We start from the raw sequence: 20,356 nt of genomic DNA, 5'->3' as shown, positions 1-20,356 counted from the left end.
AAAACTAAAATTAATTTATTTGATTAAATAATTGATTATAATTAATAATAGTTAGATTTATCCAAAATCTAAAAGTATTTTAAAATATAAATATAATTCCGGTTAATATCAATAGTACCCTTAGTGAATAAAATATATAATTAAGATAAAAACAAAAACGAAAATTAATTTGTTTTATTAAATAGTTGATTAAAATTAATAATATTAATATTTATCCAAAATATAAAAATATTTTTAAATATAAATATAATTCTTATATGTATGGTGTGTTTTTATCTGAATTGTTTTTTAAAATATAAAGTTAAAAACATAAAGTATAAAACTAAATATTAATCAAATAAAAATTTTAATTTTAGATAATTGAAAAGAGAATATTAAGTGACTTTTAAGATTTATTTCAATATAATAAATATGTGTACAAAAAACTTTTAAAAAATATAATTAATATGTAAGAATTTTAAACGAAATAAAATAATAATTTATTATCATAGTCTTTTAGTTAGTAACACATATATTAATGAGTAGTTATAAAATATTTAGTAATTATGATTTAATATAATAAAACCCAAACATAAAAACGAATTTAAACTTTTATGAAATCAGATAACTCATTAAAACAGATATAATAAAAACCTTTTTTAAAATAAAAAAGATAATTCATATATTATCATATTTTGTTATTTTGTTATTATACAAGAATATATTTAATAAAGATTAAACAATTATTTCTATATATATATTATCATCTAAAAAGAATATCTTTTAATCATAAATAAAATTAGTTGCAAATATATATAGTTAAAAATACTTCTACTATATATATGAAAGCTTTTGAGAAATTAACGCAATAATGAATATATACTTTGATAGATAAATTTCATATATAAATCATTTGATATTCTGTAAAAGCTTAAAGATCAAAAGTAATAACTTATCATGATATTTAATTAGTAATTGTAAAATAATTAGGCCCACTTGAGTGGGCACAACACCTAGTTATTTTATATTTCTACATGACTGCATTATATCAAATACAAATAACATTACTAGATATTAAATCGGATTGGAAAAGAATATAACAATGCTATTAAACAGTATTTTGTAAAACGAAGCAAAACCGATTAACTGAATCCAAATTAAGCTAATCGGATTTGGATTAAACCATACAAACTGGTTATAAATGATGTGATGACATTGGTCAACCATAACACCTAATTGGACAAAATACAAAACATAATTGGTTTAATTTGGGTTTGCTAAAAAAAATTGGTTTAATTTGGGTATATAAATAATGTGAAGAGTTAGAAGTTTATTTGGATTGCTTACATAAGTGGTTACGGTTACAGGTTACCAGTTAAAACCTGTAAAACTGTTAAAGTTCGGGATTAAAAAAATATCTATGTTACTGTAATTCTTTCTTCTGTAATTGTTAAAATCTGTCTGGAATTTTAAAAAAATATCTGTTAAAATCCGGAATTCAAAAAACCCATAACTAACAGTTACCAGTTAAACTCGTAAAAAATCGTTAAAACCCGGAATTCAAAAATATCTATGTTATTGTAATTCCTCTTATTGTAATTGTTAAAACCCGTTCGGAATTCAAAAGATATCTATGTTAAAACACGGAATTCAAAAAACTCATAAATAACAGTTACCAGCCAAAACCCGTAAAAACCGGTTAAAACCCGTAAAAACTGTTAAAACTTGGTTATCTGTGTGCTGAGTCATCGACAAAAGCATGTGCATTGTTGGTCACGTAGAAGCCTTGTTCGGAAACTCGTCAGGCGCTATGCATGCGGTGCATCCGGGACCTAGCGATTTATTGAAAAATCGAAAAAAAATCGGGGAGTACGCGGAGATGAATTTTTTTGTACTTATATGGATATTACCAGTTTTTATGCATAATAAATATTCTTTATATATACAATACATGTTTATGTAAAAGAAATTGCTATGTTCCATGTTAATGTATTGATGTTGTGCATATGTTTTACTTTTGGTCATCAATTTTTATATACACTAATTACTCTAATGTTAGACAACAAAAAAATGGGTAGCCTGGGCCAGTTGATGATTTGGAGGAGACTACTGAAGCCCAAAAGGAAGCATCAGAATGTAAATGTGAAAGGAGATGATCGGTGTTAGCACAAAAAAAGAAAAAAAATAGTTGGCACAAAAATGATCGGTCAGGCGAGTGATGATTTTCAAAAACAGAAAGAACCCAATTGATTTCATCCATGTTTGTGGTCGGCGAAGCCAAGTCACCGATAGTCAGTTTCGCCGTACTTTGGGCAGTGCTTGGTTTTTACATGGATTCTGCTTCAATCAGGATATGCAAGTGATGGATGAGTTTGATTCTGGTGATTTCGTTTCAATTAATTGGATTTGAGGAAAAGCAATCGTTATTTCTGTTGTCTTGTCGGCAAAGAGAGATGAAGATTGTGTACAAACGTAGAATGATCGATTTTTTGGTCTACGGTAGAAGGCATGAAAGCGTTGGCAACAAGCAAGTGAAGGTTATAAGAAAGAGGACATAGAGTAAATCCTTATTTATATTTTCATGGAAGAGAGGAGCAACTCCTTGTTTCAAAAAAAAAAAAAAAAGGAGCAACTCCTAAAAAAAACTCAGCTATACTTATCTATTTGATTAATACAATCGTCTTTTACATCATTTTCTCTGTTCTTTTACACGTTTGATACATCCAAAGTGTATCATATAACAGAGGATATAGCTCATGGGTTTACTGTATCAAGAGTCATATTTTTCAGTTCTTCGAACCATGTAGTCTGAGGAAGTAGAAGATAAACTTGTATTGGCTTTGAAACCAAGCAAGAAAGGAGGAGTAGTGAGACATGATATGATCCATTTACAAAGTGAAACGAAGAATCATTAAAAAACCACTTGAAAAAGAGGCGATGAGGAAAAAATATAAGACATAAAATCAAGCTAACGTTGTGGACCCTTGTGGTGACTTTTAATATCAGACATGACTTTTAAACATCATTATCGGGTTTTTAGTCAGCAATAAACCAGACAAATATAATAAATACGTAAGAAGGAATGTAATCTACGGTTGTGACTGAGCTCTAATTGAAGCCTTCTTGTAACTGCTTGATATTTATGTTTCCTAAATGATACCACTAACAAGTCACTTACTTATTTGTTCCTCCATCCAGATTGTTTCCTGCGCAGACATCAGACGTCTTATTTGGAACCCTTGACTGCAAATGATCTGTACTTGAACTAGCTGGTTGTTGAGCTCTACTTTTTTTATCTTTCCGTTTCAGTGAGCTCAATGAACAATTAGAGGAACCGCTTGGATGAAGATCAAGCCCCTTCTTCTCCTTTTTAGATTTAGCTCCACCAGCCACTTGATTTGGTTTCTCGTGATTTTGGCTAGAACCAAAATTGTCTCCAATATCAGCCTTCTCTATTGGACTTCTCTTGGAAAGGCTCTTATCCTCAGAGCATTTTCTCAAAAGTGAAGCATCGCTCTCAGTATCTTGTGGGTTGTTCATGAGAGGGGTCTCCTCCATGGCAGCATTGTTTACCTCAACTGACAATTCTTGGGACTGTGCAACCTCCAGAGAAGCATTGTTTACCTCAACTGACAATTCTTGGGAGTCTGCAACCTACAGAGAAGCATTGTTTTCCTGCAAAGAACCTGTTACATTTCTGATAATATTATCAGGCTCTTCTCCTTCCACAGCTTTGATAGGCTCAACATTGTGTGCTTCAGAGGAAACGACCAGAGTATCTTCTTCAGCTGGGGTCTTGGATTTTCTGGTTTTTCTTGTCACAATATCTCTTGAAGTTGTAATAGAAGCAGAAAAAGACTGACTGATGACATCTTTTGATCTCTTCTTTCTTCCTTTTTTCTTCTCTGTAACTGGTGTGGTGGTAACCGCACTGACAGTGTCCAAATAATTTGATGTGTGGATGTCAGTTTCAATTTGACCTCTTCCCACATCATCGATAGAAATCTGAACCAGCTCATTTTCTATAATAAAGAATCAACAATAACATAATAAGTTATAAATTGAGAAACAGAACATAAAGGATGACTAGTAGATTCAGTTACCTTTCTGAATTGCTTCTGCAAAAGAATCATCAAGATTTTCTGTATCTTGTGGGTTCTTCATGAGAAGGGTCTCCTCCATGGCAGCATTGTTTACCTCAACTGACAATTCTTGGGACTGTGCAACCTCCAGAGCAGCATTGTTCACCTCATCTGACAATTCTTGGGAGTCTGCAACCTCCAGAGAAGCATTGTTTTCCTCGGTTTCATTCTTTTCCTGCAATAAAGCATATGGTTACGTATATTATATTATCTAAACTTAAATTATTTAAAAAAAAATTATAATTATTTTTAAAAATTCATAAAAAGATGAAACAATCTCTATATTGCTAAAGTGATATTAAAAATTAGATATTATATATAATTGTATATGACAAAGTGTATTCATTTTAGTTTTTGTATTTGTTGTTGAATAATATAAACTTAAAGAAATAATTGTTAAAATAAAACTTAAATAAAGTAACTTTCATTTAAGAAAATTTAAAAACCAATATTAAAGAAAAGAAAAAAAAAAGAATATCATTTCTATTAGATAACAAAACAAAGGAGATATTGACATTTATCTTACGAAAGTGTGACTAAATGTAAAAAGTGTGTAAAAAACCTGAAAAAAACAAACAAACGGGTTCGGACTTGAGTTAACAAAAATAAAACTTTTTCTTTTAGAAAAATTGAAAGTCAATATTAAAGGAAAGAAAGAAAATAAAATCATTTCTATTACATAACAAAAACAAAAGAGAAATGAATATTTATTTTATGAAAGTGTGACTAAAATGTAATAAATTGTGTACAAAAAACTGAATGAACGGGTTCGAAACATGAGTTACTTGGGGGCACAATTGAACCATTTAAGAAAGAAGAACTCACAATTTCCGCATCTTTGAACCTCTGCACAATAATATTTAAAAAACAGGCTGTGGCACGTGCTCCACCTGCTAAAGGCGTGGGTCCGCCGCTGTTCTCACCCGTCTCAGTTTCTACACGAGAAATACATGACATAAGTTTATAGAAACACTCCCAATAACATTATGAGTTAAACTCCGAAGAGAATTGATCTTAGAAGAAAACTAAATTCAACAAAGAATTGAAGTTACCTTTATGACTTGCTTCTGTAGAAGGATTTTCTCTTGTTGAGACTGGAAGAGATTCAAGAGTAGCATCAACAGAATCAACATTTGCAGGAACTCCTTTAATCTCATTCACAATATCTCTTGATGTTGTAATAGAAGCAGAAAAAGACTGACTGATGACATCTTTTGATCTCTTCTTTCTTCTTTTTTTCTTCTCTGTATCTGGCCTGGTGGTAACCGCACTGACAGTGTCCAAATGATTTGATGTGTGGCTCACTAGATTGTCAGTTTCAATTTGACCTCTTCCCACATCATCGAGAGAAATCTGAACCAGCTCATTTTCTATAATAAAGAATTAACAATAACATAATAATAAGTTATAATACAGACTACCTCATTTTCTATAATAAAGAATTAACAGTAACCTTTCTGATTTTCTCCTCTAGAGACTGGAAGAGATGCAGCAGGTGTAGCATCAACACGTTCTTCTACATTTGCAGTAGCAGAAGTTTGATTTGTGTCAACTTCTGAACTCTTCTTTTCTGTATCTGGTCTGGCTGTTAGCCCAATGTTAGTGTCCAAATGATTTTCCATATGGTTCACCACATCATCTGTTCCAATTTTATCTACACAGAATCAGAAATAACATTATGAATTCATAACAGAAAAGAGCTGTGAACGTTAAGGGATCATTACCTTTCTGACTTGCTTCAGCAAAAGGGTTACCACCATTTTCTCCTCCAGAGGCTGGAAGAGATTCAGGAGCAGCAGCAACACTCTCTACATTTGAAGTTGTAAGAGCAGCTGCAGAAGACTGATTGATATCATCTTCTGATCTGGTTGCCAAGCCACTGCTACTGTCCAAATGATTTGCCTGGTGGCTAACCAGATTATCAGTATCAGCGTTTACTATTCCCACATCTTCCACACACATCTCTGTTTCTACACAAGAATCACAATTACATAATGAGAGCATAACTAGATTCAATTAAACAACAGATAACTATGCTCCAATTTTTTATAGAAGACAGTGGATACCTTTTCTGGTTGTTTCCGGAAGAGTATCATCTAGTGGTGAAGATTCAGTAGCCACAACTTCAAGCTGAACATTTCCAAACAACTCGTGACTCTCATCAACATCAACCTTTGTTTTTTTCCGACTCTTTTCTCCATCGGAAAGTTCCAGTTCCCTCTTCTTTCTTGTCTTCTCAGCTTCCAAACCTTCTTCCAGTTCCAGAGAACCATTCTCAAGCAGCAACTCATGGTTTAAACAATTTTCACCCGGGAGCTCACGCTTTTCAACTTTGACGGCAGCATCAACAAACACAGACCAGCAATCATGACCAATGCCGTCCAAAACCCTACTCAAGAGCGTAGAATCTGGCATGCAATAATCCAAAAGGAGACCCGATGGATTCTGACGAGTAACCTAGATTAGGTCAAGAAAGAAAGCCATAACTTAGCTAAAACATTTTTATTCATGCATGAAGCAAGCAAGAGCAGTAATAAAAATAAAAACGTTACCTTAACCGCAGATATATCAATTTCTCCAAGTTTGGGAAAACACTGAAGATGATCCTTGCATAGATTCACTACATATGTGGTGAAACCAGAATCATCAGATTGAGTGAATAGAAGAAGTGAAATATATACTTTTTACCTTTGAAATCGGAGATGGTTTCGTGGCGGTGAAGGAGAACCATGAGATGAGTGTCTAGGCTGGTATCTACCTGCACGACATTAGTCTCTCGCGTGTGAGATTCACCCATTTTCCAGGTTGGAAGCAGACGAGCGCCAAGAAGATGAACAGGTTGTATGTCGTTCTGGGGGGTTTTATAGATTCACAAGTAAAGTCGCTTCGTTACTCTCCCCCCCCCCCCCACCCCTCACCATTAAATACTCCCTCTGTTTCATAATACTTGATGTTTACAATGCTGATGTGACTTTTCTCGGTTATAGTTATAAAACCTCTCTCGGTTACAATGCTGATAAAACCTATCGCATTTACAATGCTGATGTGACTTTTCTCGTTAGACCGTTTGCTAATCCGTTTTTAATTTTACGCGATTACCTTTCCTAAACTTTTTTAAATCTAACTCGGTTTCTCTTTAATCTATTATATAGTTATGCTAATCAAACTTCTCTCGGTTTTAATTACACCCTATTGAATTCTCTCTAATCATATTCTTTTGTAAACCTTTCTGAAGAACTTACATACTATATGTTGGTTACACAAAACTATATAAAATGTTATTCCATTTTCAAAACTACATAATATGTGATTTCATTTTCAAACTTACATGTATATGTTAAATGTATTAGGGTTTATGTTTGTAGAGAGTAAACATTTTATACTCTTAAGAGTTAAGGAGTTCGTCTTCCATATGGTCGTATTTTAATCTTTAGCGTATATCCATGCCAGACATATGAAACACGATATAAGATATTGTTTAGGTATTTTGTTACCACGTTTAGATTAAATTCTGTTTTGATATTGTTTCGAAATGTCACCCAACCAAATCTTATGAAATAGAGAATATGGAAAATATACCCTGTAAAAATAACTAAAATGTTTCATTAAAAATGTAAATACACATTTATACCCCTAGGATTAAGTAATATATAATTCAGAGTTTGGAGTTAAGAAGTGCAGTTTTGAGATTGAAATTTAAAAATTTAGAAAATAAAAAATAAATATTAAAATTGAAAACATTTTTTTTTAAAAACACTTTCGAAAAGTGTTTTCTAATTTCAAAAAGAAATTTGAAAAACAAAATTTCATAAAACATTTATAAAAAGTTTCGAATTCGAAAACATATAATTGGAAACTATAATTTTTTTTAAAATTAATTTTGATTTATTTTTTTAATTTATTTGTATTTGTATATCTATGGTATAAGAGACTTTTTCCCATTTAAAAGTAGAGCATTCTTGTGCTCGGAGCTCATTCCACTGTTCCTATTTTTTGTGATCCCCTAGTTTAGGATCATGAGATTGTACAACCTTTTTGTTGTTATAAAGTTAACATTTCAGCAAAAAGGGTATAAGGGACTTTTAACTATTAAATAAAACATTTTGGTCATTTTCCTCGTTAAGGACTCTTTTGTGACAAAAACTTGTAAATTGTCTATTTAGGCCAATTGTCCTTTAAAATATCTACTAGGCGATTTTCCCGTACACATTCACGGACTATAAATATTTATAAAAGAAATATAATATAATAGTTGATTGATATTTAATTTTAATTTTTAATTAATTTATAGTTTGTATGTATAATTTATATTAATCATACTATTATTTAAGAACATGTTTAAGTGAAATCTTTATAATCTGATTGACTCACTATTTTATAATGTTCATTAGAGTATTTTACAATGCTGATGTGTTTTTTTTCTAACCTCTCCTTAAACCGTTTATCGTTTTCTACGATCACCTTCCATAAACTGTTTTTAATTTCTGCTTTAAATCAATCTCGGTTTCACTTTAATCTATTCTCTGGTTATAATGATAAAACCTCTCTCGGTTAAAATGCTGATAAAACCTATCTCATTTACAACGCTGATATGGCTTTTTTCGTTAGACCGTTTGCTAATCCGTTTTTAGTTTTACGGGATTACCTTTCCTAAACTTTTTTAAATCTAACTCGGTTTCTCTTTAATCATATTCTCTCTAATCATATTCTTTTGTAAACCTTTCTGAAGAACTTACATACTATATGTTGGTTACACAAAACTGTATAATATGTTATTCCATTTTCAAAACTACACAATATGTGGTTTCATTTTCAAACTTACATGTATATGTTAAATGTATTAGGGTTTATGTTTGTAGAGAGTAAACATTTTATGCTCTTTAGAGTTTAGAGTTTAGAGTTTAGGAGTTCGTATTCCATATGGCCGTATTTTAATATTTAGCGTATATCCATGCCATACATATGAAACACGATATAAGATATCCCCTATATATTAATCCTGGAGCATTGCAACATTTTTTATAGCCACGTGTCATCACGAAAATGAGTCGTAGAATCCTTAGAAAAATAGATTTGTCCATCTGAATATATAATATAGGTTTTATTAAACTAATTAATTAATTATTAGTGTATAAAAGAATATTCTTATATTTTTCCTTAAATAAAAACTACAGAATTACCTAATATGATTAACATATACATAACAATTAATGATATGGAATAATAAAAATTGGATAACAATTTTTGTATCCTCTCTCATTTTTAAAAAAAAAAATTATAACACTAAAATAAATTAAATAATCCATCAAACATATAATAAAAATATTTAATTTTTTTATATGTTATATTTTGAATTTTTAAATGACTATAAATTACTTAAAATGTTAAAAACACCATTTTGAAAATTTTGTGACCAATGAATGAATTCTTTTTTGTTATAAAAAGATACAAATGATCATGAAAGTTTTAGAAATTTGTTCTCCAAATTTATGTGATTATTCTAGTCTCATATCTATACTATTAAAATGATGACAAAAAAATATCTATACTATTAAAACAGAAGATACTTTTTTCAAGTATCCTTCTGTTTTGAAAATATTCACGATACAATGCCATTATATTATTTTTAACATATGCTTTTAATTAAATTTGATTTATGTACACAATAACAATCTACTTTAAACAAACAATATATTTTCAAATCTATTTCAAATCAATAACAAACAATAAATACTGTAAAATAAAAATTCATAAATTGATATTTACAGCATCCGCTGTGGTAGTTGCAAACACCTGTGTATCTTTACAAAGTTACAAGTACAATATAATTCTAAAAACTATATTTGTGAAAGAGAAAATGACACAAATAGCACAAATTCATGTTTTTATTCCCAAACTAGCACTCAATCTCCAAAGTCACAAAAATAGGTTTCATTAAAGGTGTCATTTAACTTTATACCCTCTTCTTTGATTAACTTAAAAAAAAAAAGGAATTCAGACGATCGACGTCGTCTCCTCTCTCCCCTCTGCGCCGTCGTCTCCTCTCTCCCTTCTGCGCAGTTCGTCGTCGTCTGTACCTCTACATCGTCCTCGATTTTGGATCAATCGTCGCTATTGAACGTTCGTCTTTTACTCTTATTGAAAGCCTTGCTAGATGGCGTTTTTGCTAAACAACACCTCGATCGCATCTCACCTCCGCTCTTCTTCCCAGGTATTCCGATCGAATCTCTTTACGGATATACTGTAATTAGATTCGTTTGATCTTATTATGAACATGATCTCTATTTGACTCTCTCTGATCTTTTTTTTATAAGCAGAAGCCGGATGGTGCCTTAGCTCAATACCGTCGTGGGTTCCATGTGGAGTAGGAACTCGGGAGAAAGAGGTAATTATCTTTTACATTTAACCTCTCTATTGTAGGGATCGGATCTGTTCCAACAGATTTGGATTTTTTTTGACTTTGAAAGCAGTGTAATTGTTGTTATCACGAATTGAAATTAGCAAGAAATGGCTCCTGTTTTCTGATAGTTTCTTTATGAGGGAGTTTAAATGGTTGTCTTTTTGTGTCAGCTCTTGGCTGAGAATGATGCTTTGAGGAGATTCAAGTCGCATAAGAAATGAGTACGCCAATTGAAAAGGGTTGGTGATGTCCTCGCTGTTGTCGTTCTTGCTGGTACGTACATCATAAAATAACATTTTCTTTCTGTGATCTTGTGCTTCACCTTATATAGTTTTGTTCCTCATGATATTTACTCCTGTCACTTTCGTGTATCTAGATTATTGTATTTATCATCAGTCTTTCATCTATCTCTTTGATGGAAAGCTAACAACTTTCCAAATTTTCTGCACTTTTGTAGTTTGGTGGGGGATCATAGAGTTTAGGTTTGATGACATTAGTGTTTTTGTGTTTGAATTGAATAGCATTTACTCATGTTTTCTTTATTTTATTCAGGGTGCTGCTATGAGATCTATGCGGGGCGACGATGCAAAAGGAAGATTAAGCTGCTGGACTACGCTCATGAGCATCTCTTTTTATGCACTGATCATCCTTCTTCCTTTTTTATTAAATATCAGAAGTTCATTTTGTTGATAGTTGTGTTGGCTTTTGCTCAACGTTCTAAATAAGTGAATAAACCAAAAGGATTTGGCTTTTGCTCAACATTCATATTGACGATACTTATGAATGTATAATAGTCAAAGCAGAGTTTTAAATTGCCCTCATTAGACACAGATATATTAAGCCATTAAAAAACTCACAGGGTTGATACCGTAAAAAAATGTTGCTAAGATTCATTTTGACTGCAAAGGAATCAGATTATTTTAGGAACAACAATCTAAGAAACATAAAAAATGGATGTACTAAACCATCCAAAAATTAAAAGTTTGCAGTTTTTCTTGATTTATCTAGCTTACGAGTTTTGAATTTTGAGTGCATGTATACGTAAGCCAAACAAGAAAACACCAAGCAAATTTTTTTCCAAATTTGTTAACATCGATTTTTCTGGAAAGCTTTCCTGAAACTAAATAAATCTTTCCTGTAATTTTAAAAATACTACACAGTTTCACAAGAACAAGTAAGAGACTAACAATGTTTTTAGCAAATCCATGAGCCTACAAAAGATATCAACATGCGTAAGCCAAACAAGAAGACACAAAGCAAAAAAAAATTCAAATTTGTTATCATCAAAATTTATGGAAAGCTTTCCTGAAACTACACAAATCCTTCTTGAAATTATTAAAATACTACACAATTTCACAAGCACAAACACAATCACAAGCAAGAGACTAACAATGTCATAAGCAAATTCACGAGCCTACCAAAGATATCAACATGCGTAAGCCAAACAAGAAGACACAAAGAAAAAATATATTCAAATTTGTTATCATCAAATTTTCTGGAAAGCTTTTCTAAATATTTTACATGCTATCATAACAATTAATTTTTAATTAAATATTAAATTTTCATGAAGTTCTCTCTAAATATTTTATTTGCTATCATAAATATGACATATATGTAAGTTTGTTAATATATACATTTTTCCTTGCTATTCTATTTTTTCCTTATTAGATATTAAGTTTTCAAGAAACACTACCTAAATATTTTACTTGCTATCCTAACATTTTATTTTTAATTAAATATTAAATTTTCTGGAAATCCTTCCTAAATACTTTACTTGCTATCCTAACATTTTCATTTTTAATTAAATATTATATTGTTTAGAAGCTCTTCCTAAATCTTTTACTTGCTATCCCAACATTATATTTTTAATTAAATATTAAATTTTCTAGAAACACTTCCTAAATATTTTACTTGCTATCCTAACATTTTTTAATTAAATACTAAATTTTCTGGAAGTCCTTCCTAAATCTTTGACTTGTTATCCTAACATTTTATTTTAAATTAAATATTAGATTTTCAGAAAGTCATTCCTAAATATTTTGCTTGCTATCCTAACATTTTATTTTTAATTAAATATTAAATTTTCTGGAAACTCATCCTGAAAGTGTCAAAAGCTATTCTAAATAACATGTGTCTTTTATAATGATACCACATTTAACACTTTCTTGATAGAATTATTGAAAATGCTTCAAGCTATCTTATTTTAATGTTCTCTGTTTGATATGTGTTCTCTATTTTATAGACAATGAACTCTAACTGGTGATTTCTATAGCCAATGAATTTTTTTATAGATTTTGATTATATATATACATATATATATTTTGAAGATTAAGTTCCAATTCAGGATAGCCATCCAGAACAAGAATTGTCTAACATTCCTTACACGCTTTTTGATTCTCTTCGAAAACAAATTTATGTAATAAAACACACTCATTTTATTTTCTGGAAACCCATCCTGAAAGTGCCAAAAGCTATCCTAAATAACATGTGTCTTTTATAATCATACCACATTTAACACTTTCATTATAGAATTACTGAAAAAGCTTCAAGCTATCATATTTCCATGTTCTCTCTTTTATATTTGTTCTTTATTTGGAGATTTCTATAGCCAATGAATTTCTGATTATGTTGTTTTGTTTTGGTTGTTCTGAAGATTAAGTTTTGTTTAAGAATGTAGAGTGTTTTGTGGACTATAACTGACATTGACATTTGCTTGACAGAAAACAATGGAAGCGGCAGTTGTCGTGAGCAGAGAAGGCGACTGGTGGTAATTAGCAAAGGTTTTAGAATCTTAGGAATTGTTTTGTAGGTTGAAGATGAAGTCCCTAGACTTGGCAATCTTAGAATTTGTTTTGGTTTATGTGTATTTTGAATGATATATGAAACAATGTATGTATTATAAATTAAATTAAATATTTTTTTATAGATCAAATTGCAATGTGTATAAATGATAACTAGACTTCAAGATTAAATTTAAGATTTGAAAATAAATAATGAAAAATAGAGTTTTAAGATTTCTAGTTAGCCTTGGGTATATGATTAGTTTAGGATTTAAACCTTAACCCCTAAATATAAACTTTAAAACTTCAATATTTTCATAATATAACTTAGTCTTAAATAGTAAATTTTCAGGAAGCCATTCATAAATATTTCAACTTGTTATCCTAACATTTTTCCTTTTTAATTAAATATTAAAATTTTCAGGAAGTATTTCCTGAATATATTATTTGATATCCTAAAAATGATATGTATGTAAGTTTTGTTAATATATATATATATATTTAAGTTGCTATTCTAAAATTTTACCTTTCTAATTAAATATCAAATTTTCAAGAAGTCATTCCTAAATATTTCAAATTGTTATCCTAACATTTTTCCTTTTTAATTAAATATTAAATTTTCAGGAAGCCCTTCCTGAATATATTACTTGATATCCTAAATATGATATATATGCAAGTTTTGCTAATATATACATTTTAACTTGCTATTCTAACATATTACCTTTTAATTAAATATTAATTATTTAGGCAGGTCTTTATAAATATGTTATTTAGTATCCTAACTTTTCTTAAATTAAATATTAAATTTTCAGGAAGCCCTTCCTGAAGATATTATTTGATATCCTAAATATGATATATATGCAAGTTTTGTTAATATATACATTTTAACTTGCTATTTTAACATTTTACCTTTCTAATTAAATATTAAATTTTCAAGAAGCCATTCCTAAATTTTTCAACTTGTTATCCTAACATTTTTCCTTTTTAAATTAAATATTAAATTTTCAGGAAGCCCTTCCTGAATATATTACTTGATATCCTAAATATAATATATATGCAAGTTTTGTTAATATATACATTTTAACTTGCTATTCTAACATTTTATCTTTATAACTGTAAATTTTGAGGAAGCCATTCCTAAATATTTCAACTTGTTATCCTAACATTTTTCCTTTTTAATTAAATATTAAATTTTTTAGGAAGTCCTTCCTGAATATATTACTTGATATCCTAATAATGATATGTATGTAAGTTTTGTTAATATATACATTTTAACTTGCTATTCTAACATTTTACCTTTCTAATTAAATATCAAATTTTCAAGAAGTCATTCCTAAATATTTCAAATTGTTATCCTAACATTTTTCCTTTTTAATTAAATATTATTTTTTTCAGGAATTCATTCCTGAATATATTACTCGATATCTTAAATATGATATATATGCAAGTTTTGCTAATATATACATTTCAATTTGCTATTCTAACATATTACCTTTTAATTAAATATTAAATTTTTAAGAAACCATTCCTAAATATTTCATCTTGTTATCCTAACATTTTTAAATATTCAGGCAAGTAGTTCTAAATATGTTATAAGCAACATTTCCTAAACACATTCAATAATGCAAAAAAACGACAAATGAATATATAAGTAGAGATATAAAAGTAGAAATTAAAGAAGAAATCAAAATAATATGTCACTTAGGAAAGCTAAGCTTAAGGCAGTAGTTTACTTGCTATCTTAACATTTTCTTTTTTAGCTAAATATTAAATTTTCAGGACATCCTTCCTAAATATGTAACTTGTTATCCTAAATATGATATATATATGTAATTTTTATTAATATATACATTTTAACTTGCTATTCTAATATTTTTCCTTTTTAATTAAATTTTATATTTTTAAGAAACAATTCTTAAATATTTTATTTTATATCCTAACATTTTTCTTTTTTAAATATTAAATATTCAGGCAGCTCTTCCTAAATATGTTATTTACTATCCTAACATTTTCTTTTTTTTTAATAAAATATTTAATTTCCAGGAAGTCATTCCTGGATATATTACTTGATATCCTATAATGATATATGTAAGAAAACATACTCATTTTAGTTTTCTGGAAACCCATCCTGAAAGTGCCATAAGCTATCCTATATAACATATGTGTTTTATAATGATACCACATTTAACACTTTCTTAATCGAATTATTGAAAATGCTTCAAAACATCCTAAAAATTTTCAAAATTTGATAACACCATTTTTAAAATTTTCAAAATTTTATAGAGAACTTTGCCATGGAGAAAAGGTCTGAAAATACTGTTCTTCGTCGAGTATCTACCTAAAGCAGCTTGAGACTCTTTACAAAGACCAGAAACTCACTTCCTGCTTCTCCAATAAAGTTTTCTTGTAACTTGAAAGAAAAAAAAAAGTTGGCACATTTTCTTCTGATTGATTGTTTTCTTTAATAAATTTGTGCATCAGACATTTCTCGCATTGAGGCTGACCTTCGGCTTTCGCATGCTCAAACAGAGCACTGCTTCTAATGGATATGTATGTATGGAAAATGCTCTTTATTTTTCACGCTTTAGTTGTCATCTTAAACACTGTATACTATACTTAAAAAGTTACTGTTTTGTGTCAAGAAACAGAATACAAGTGTGGTAATATTGATTGCTATACAGCTCAAACAGTATTGAGTGAAATGGGAAACAAAAGGAATAGTTTTACAACCCAACCCTCTAACTATATTTTGTTTGTCATCACTTTATTTTTCTTCTTCTTCTTGGTAGTCTTCATCTTCAGCTTGGGAAAGTCATAGACAACACGTTCTTGAACCAAACTGATTGTCTGATCCTCGGCATCATCATCTGAGCATAAGCTTCTAAGCAGTTTTTCTAGCGACACTGTAATCTCTTTGAACTCGAGACGAGCTTTAGGATCCGCTGCCCAGCATGCTTCAAGGAGACTACCAACTCCTGCAGAAGATTATCTAGACTTGGTCTCTGGTTCTGTGGAAAGCATAAGATTATCAAAAGTTACATAATCCCTAAGCAAGTTAAAGAGACAGAAACATCAATTAATTTGCCGTTTCATACTCTACTCCACAGCTACCTCCACCGAGAGCTGCCAAATACTGCATTGCTAATTTCACAGTTTCGGTTTTCCCAGCTCCACTTTCTCCACTGCAGAACAACAATAATCAATTTGCCGTTCATGTAAATATGACAAAATAACAATAATCATTCAGAAGTATACCAACTTCAGAGTGCTTCGAATCGTACCTTATAATTATAGACTGATTCTTCTCTTCTGTATGTAGAAAGGTTCAAAATGAAAGTGCCAGATACTCAGTTCTCAAATCATGTAAAACAGCAAAAGCGTGACTATAAATGTGTCCCCTCACCTCTCATCATCTCATCATAAGCTGCACCTGCCACAGCATATACATGAGGAGCATCCACAGCCTTCGTCTGGTATGCTGAGATGAAATAATTTCCGTAAATATCAACATTCTTGAACGGATTGACCGCAATCAATACTGGCCCTGCTTTGCTCTATGAAAAGAAAAACGCAAAGTTAGCTAAGAAGTAGGCAAAAAAAAAGTGAGAAACAAATCAGAAGAGTCAAAAAAAAGTTTGCAGTAAACTCACATAAATCACGTCTTGCGAGTATCTGACACGAAGGTTATAAAGAACAGACGGTTCATTTAAATAGCTAAGCTGTATAAGGTCTTCACAGCCTTCCAAAATATCTGGGTTTGCAGGAAAGAGCTCTTCAGTAGACACTTCCACAACCTTTGATAGCAGCAAAAATCATAAGATTTGGATTAATCAGAACGCAGAAACTTTTCTATTTCATATGGAAAGTGCAACAACATTACAAATAAACTTACATTAGCAGTGGACAAGATAACAAGCGACGTGTCAGCAGCAGTAGACTGTATCTTCCCCAGCTGCCACTGCTCATTTGCAACCCGGCACCAAATTCGAAGTTTCTGCAAATACAATACAAACACAGTAACCACAAGTTTCCAAAAAACTACCTCACCTCTAAGCAAGCTATCTACCAAGTACAAACATATTCAATCTATTATATAATCTCTAAGCAAGTGAAAGAGTTACAAAGGGACAGAATCATCTATGTACCTTCTTAATGAAATACTCGACATTATCGTTCCACTCAGGTTTCTGCTCATCCACGTTCTCCACCGGAGTAACCTTAGCAGCAGCACTGATCTTCATGCCTTCCTCCTCCTCCTCTTCTTTCTCTGCAGCGGACGGAGACTCAGAGCTAAGACCAGCCCTCCTCATCTTCTTGCTTCCAAAACTCTTCCTCTTAACTCTTAGATCCTTCTCTTTCCTCTTCTCCGGTTCAGGCTGCTTAGAAGCAACACTACTCCCGTTCTGATTCTGATCTTCAATCACAACTTCCATTCCTCGATCCCAACCTCACCTAAGAATAGATTCCACAAATTGAGAATATCAGAATCCTAAACCCTAGAAACAACATCGGAAACACTAACCTTGAGTAGGAGAGGAAGCGAGAGCGTCTTTAGCCAATGCAGGCAGTCCGATTGCGACTGAGTTTGCAATAAGAAGTAGACGACGGAGTCCCCGCCAGTCGGAGAAACCCCATTTTTTTTTCTTTTTTTTTCTATTTGTTTATTTAAATTTAAAACAAGGGTATTAAAGATATTTTACTCTTTAATGAATGCTATTTTTGTGATTTTCTCTCCTTGGTGTCATTTTTGGGATAAAAACTTGAAAGGTGCTATTTTAGACAATTGCCCTTTGTGAAACCACTTACCAAACATGCTTTAACTTATATAAAAATGTTACTATCACAATAATATTGACGAGATCTCAAACTTAAAATATTATTTTCCTTGCTTTCAAATTAGTTACAATATATAAACTAAAACTTTTAAAAATTAATTCAAAAAAATATCAAAAGATATCAATACTATTAAAACATGACAATTTTTTTATCTATTTACAATTAGTGTATGTTAGACAATTACATTATTTAATTTCCTTATTATAAAACATATATCATAAATTATTTAATATCTCTTATTTGAAATGTATATATACATTTATTTTTAATATTTAATTTTAAATAATAAAATCCATAATTAATATTAACTATATTAAAAAATTATATTGATTCATTTTTCATTTATATAATAAGAAATAAAATTTCTATAATATTTATATATACATAATTTTATTCATAATTAAACTACTACACCAATTAATAAATATAAAGTAACTTGATTCATTTATTAGATATTTCATAAATTATAAAATAACAGAATAAAATATATCCAAAAGTTTTATAACATACCTCAGCTTTTTTTTTGTCAACTTGGCTTTTATAGAAGCCCAAACTGTTACAAATGAAATCAAATATATAAGCCCAATACATTGTTTAACCCACCCGAAGCCCACATTAGAAAGATAAGGATGAACCAAATACATACATCTGTCCATCCACGTGCCCATTAAGTAACGAAGGTGAGTAACACGTGTTGCCCATGACTCTTGAGTCGCCTCTTCGCCGGAAAGGTCACCAACTCTGGTGGCTATGCCGCTCCCAACTCAGAAAATCAACTTAGAATTTGATTCCATTTGGTTGCTTCACTCTTTAACCGCCTCTGCCTTCAAAGATCCTCCTCATCCATGCTGGGTATGAATCCACCAAGAAGCTTCAATTGATTCAAATTCAGTCATTGTTGAAACGCTTGAGAGAACAAGCTTCAACTCTTCTTAGACTAAACCAAATCACGAAGACAATCATGTAAAACTTGAATCTTTATCCCTTAAGAACACTTTGCTTAACACCTAAGACAAAGATTGATTTCTATCAGGGATATAGATCAAGCATGACCAACAGTAGAGATTCAGCTCTTGAAAAAGCAGAAGGGATATAAAAATTTGATAGAAAGAGTAGAAGCTGAAAAGTTTTCCGATCAAAACGAGATCGGAATTTATTAAGTCAACTCATAACCAGAGATAAAAGAAAAGCTTGATGTAAAGCTCTGTTATGAAGTTGACAGCACTTCAAAATCGCCTATGCGAAACTTAAAATCGCCTATGCGAAACTTAAAATCGCCTATGCGAAACTTAAAATCGCCAAAGCGAAGCTAAAGATCCGACAAAACGGAAGTAAAACGATCAAGAACTGATCGATAGTATATTACAAACAAAAAATGCTCTCTGTTTCTCTCTATTCCTTCTGAAATTTGTTTTATGGATAAGAAGGAAGATAGAGATAAATTTTATCTCTCTAGAAGAGAGGAGAGAGAGCTGAAATACCTCAGCTTATTAGAACAAATAATCAAGTAAGATATATAAACTAATAAATAATTTAATATTTTAATATATATAATTAAATTAGAATATTTTAAATATTTATCATGAGACGGGTTAAATAAAAATAGTTAATTTATATGATAATGATGAAAAATATAATAATTAAATAAATTTTGACCAATATGAAAATTAAAATAAAATTTCACTATAATTAAAAATTTAAAAGTTTAAAATATAAGTAAAATTGACGAGGTGGGTTATGTAAATGAATTATTTTATTTTCATAAAACTATATTAGTGTAAATTTTAATTTAATTGTATATGCCTTTAAAACAAATGTTTTTATAGAAAATACATATGTATAAGATTTCTAATTTTTCATAAAATAAGTTTTTGAAATAAGTCTAATATAATTGATAAATTAAATTAAAAAATTTAAAATAAACGAAAAAATAAGACATCAAAAAATCCTAATAAGATGTAAAAATAACATTAAACTAAATAAATAAATAATCAATTAAATTTATTTCAAACTTAAATCACTAAATTGTAATGACCGTATACGAATCATTGATGCTCAAATATATTTCTATTTTAGTATGCATCTTCTCAAATATTGATCTATTATGCTTACAAAAAAAAATTAGTTTGACTAAAAATTTGTATAGCTAATTTTTTAAAAAATGGAGCATCACATCCATAATATATCCACCATTCATCTAAATATTCATGATCATCACA

At 30.1% G+C, this 20,356-nt stretch overlaps 2 protein-coding genes and 1 pseudogene across 7 annotated transcripts; 1 reads left to right on the top strand and 2 right to left on the bottom strand.

Annotated features, from left to right (window-relative positions):
• Positions 1–2,843: 2,843 nt before the first annotated feature.
• Positions 2,844–7,006, bottom strand: LOC108815750 (uncharacterized). The gene is made up of 9 exons (XM_018588253.2): positions 6,810–7,006; positions 6,674–6,741; positions 6,188–6,578; positions 5,846–6,091; positions 5,575–5,775; positions 5,174–5,491; positions 4,947–5,056; positions 4,083–4,296; positions 2,844–4,001 (listed from the first exon to the last, which is right to left on the bottom strand). Exons 1-9 carry the CDS (start codon positions 6,916–6,918, stop codon positions 3,634–3,636), a joined length of 2,025 nt encoding a protein of 674 aa, XP_018443755.2. The 5' UTR covers positions 6,919–7,006; the 3' UTR covers positions 2,844–3,633.
• Positions 7,007–9,965: 2,959 nt separating this feature from the next.
• LOC108816232 (succinate dehydrogenase subunit 7A, mitochondrial-like) lies at positions 9,966–11,342 on the top strand (annotated as a pseudogene).
• A 4,542-nt stretch (positions 11,343–15,884) lies between these two features.
• LOC108818291 (myosin-2-like) lies at positions 15,885–19,620 on the bottom strand. 6 transcript variants are annotated; one of them, XM_018591216.2, is made up of 10 exons: positions 18,784–19,620; positions 18,648–18,690; positions 17,824–17,954; positions 17,447–17,753; positions 17,194–17,295; positions 16,952–17,095; positions 16,705–16,855; positions 16,583–16,610; positions 16,413–16,483; positions 15,885–16,276 (listed from the first exon to the last, which is right to left on the bottom strand). In XM_018591216.2, the coding sequence occupies exons 4-10, from the start codon at positions 17,732–17,734 to the stop codon at positions 16,044–16,046; spliced, it is 1,017 nt and encodes a 338-aa protein (XP_018446718.1). In that variant the 5' UTR covers positions 17,735–17,753; positions 17,824–17,954; positions 18,648–18,690; positions 18,784–19,620; the 3' UTR covers positions 15,885–16,043. The 6 variants fall into 6 exon arrangements, with proteins under 6 accessions (XP_018446718.1, XP_056865314.1, XP_056865313.1 ...); XM_057009334.1 differs by having other exon boundaries at positions 18,648–19,620; XM_057009333.1 differs by lacking the exons at positions 18,648–18,690; positions 18,784–19,620 and having other exon boundaries at positions 17,824–18,323.
• Positions 19,621–20,356: the final 736 nt, after the last annotated feature.

This window comes from Raphanus sativus, chromosome 4 (genome assembly GCF_000801105.2).
Source record: "Raphanus sativus cultivar WK10039 chromosome 4, ASM80110v3, whole genome shotgun sequence".
In the NCBI taxonomy this organism is placed as follows: domain Eukaryota; kingdom Viridiplantae; phylum Streptophyta; class Magnoliopsida; order Brassicales; family Brassicaceae; genus Raphanus; species Raphanus sativus.
This window is presented reverse-complemented; position numbering and strand designations above follow the sequence as displayed.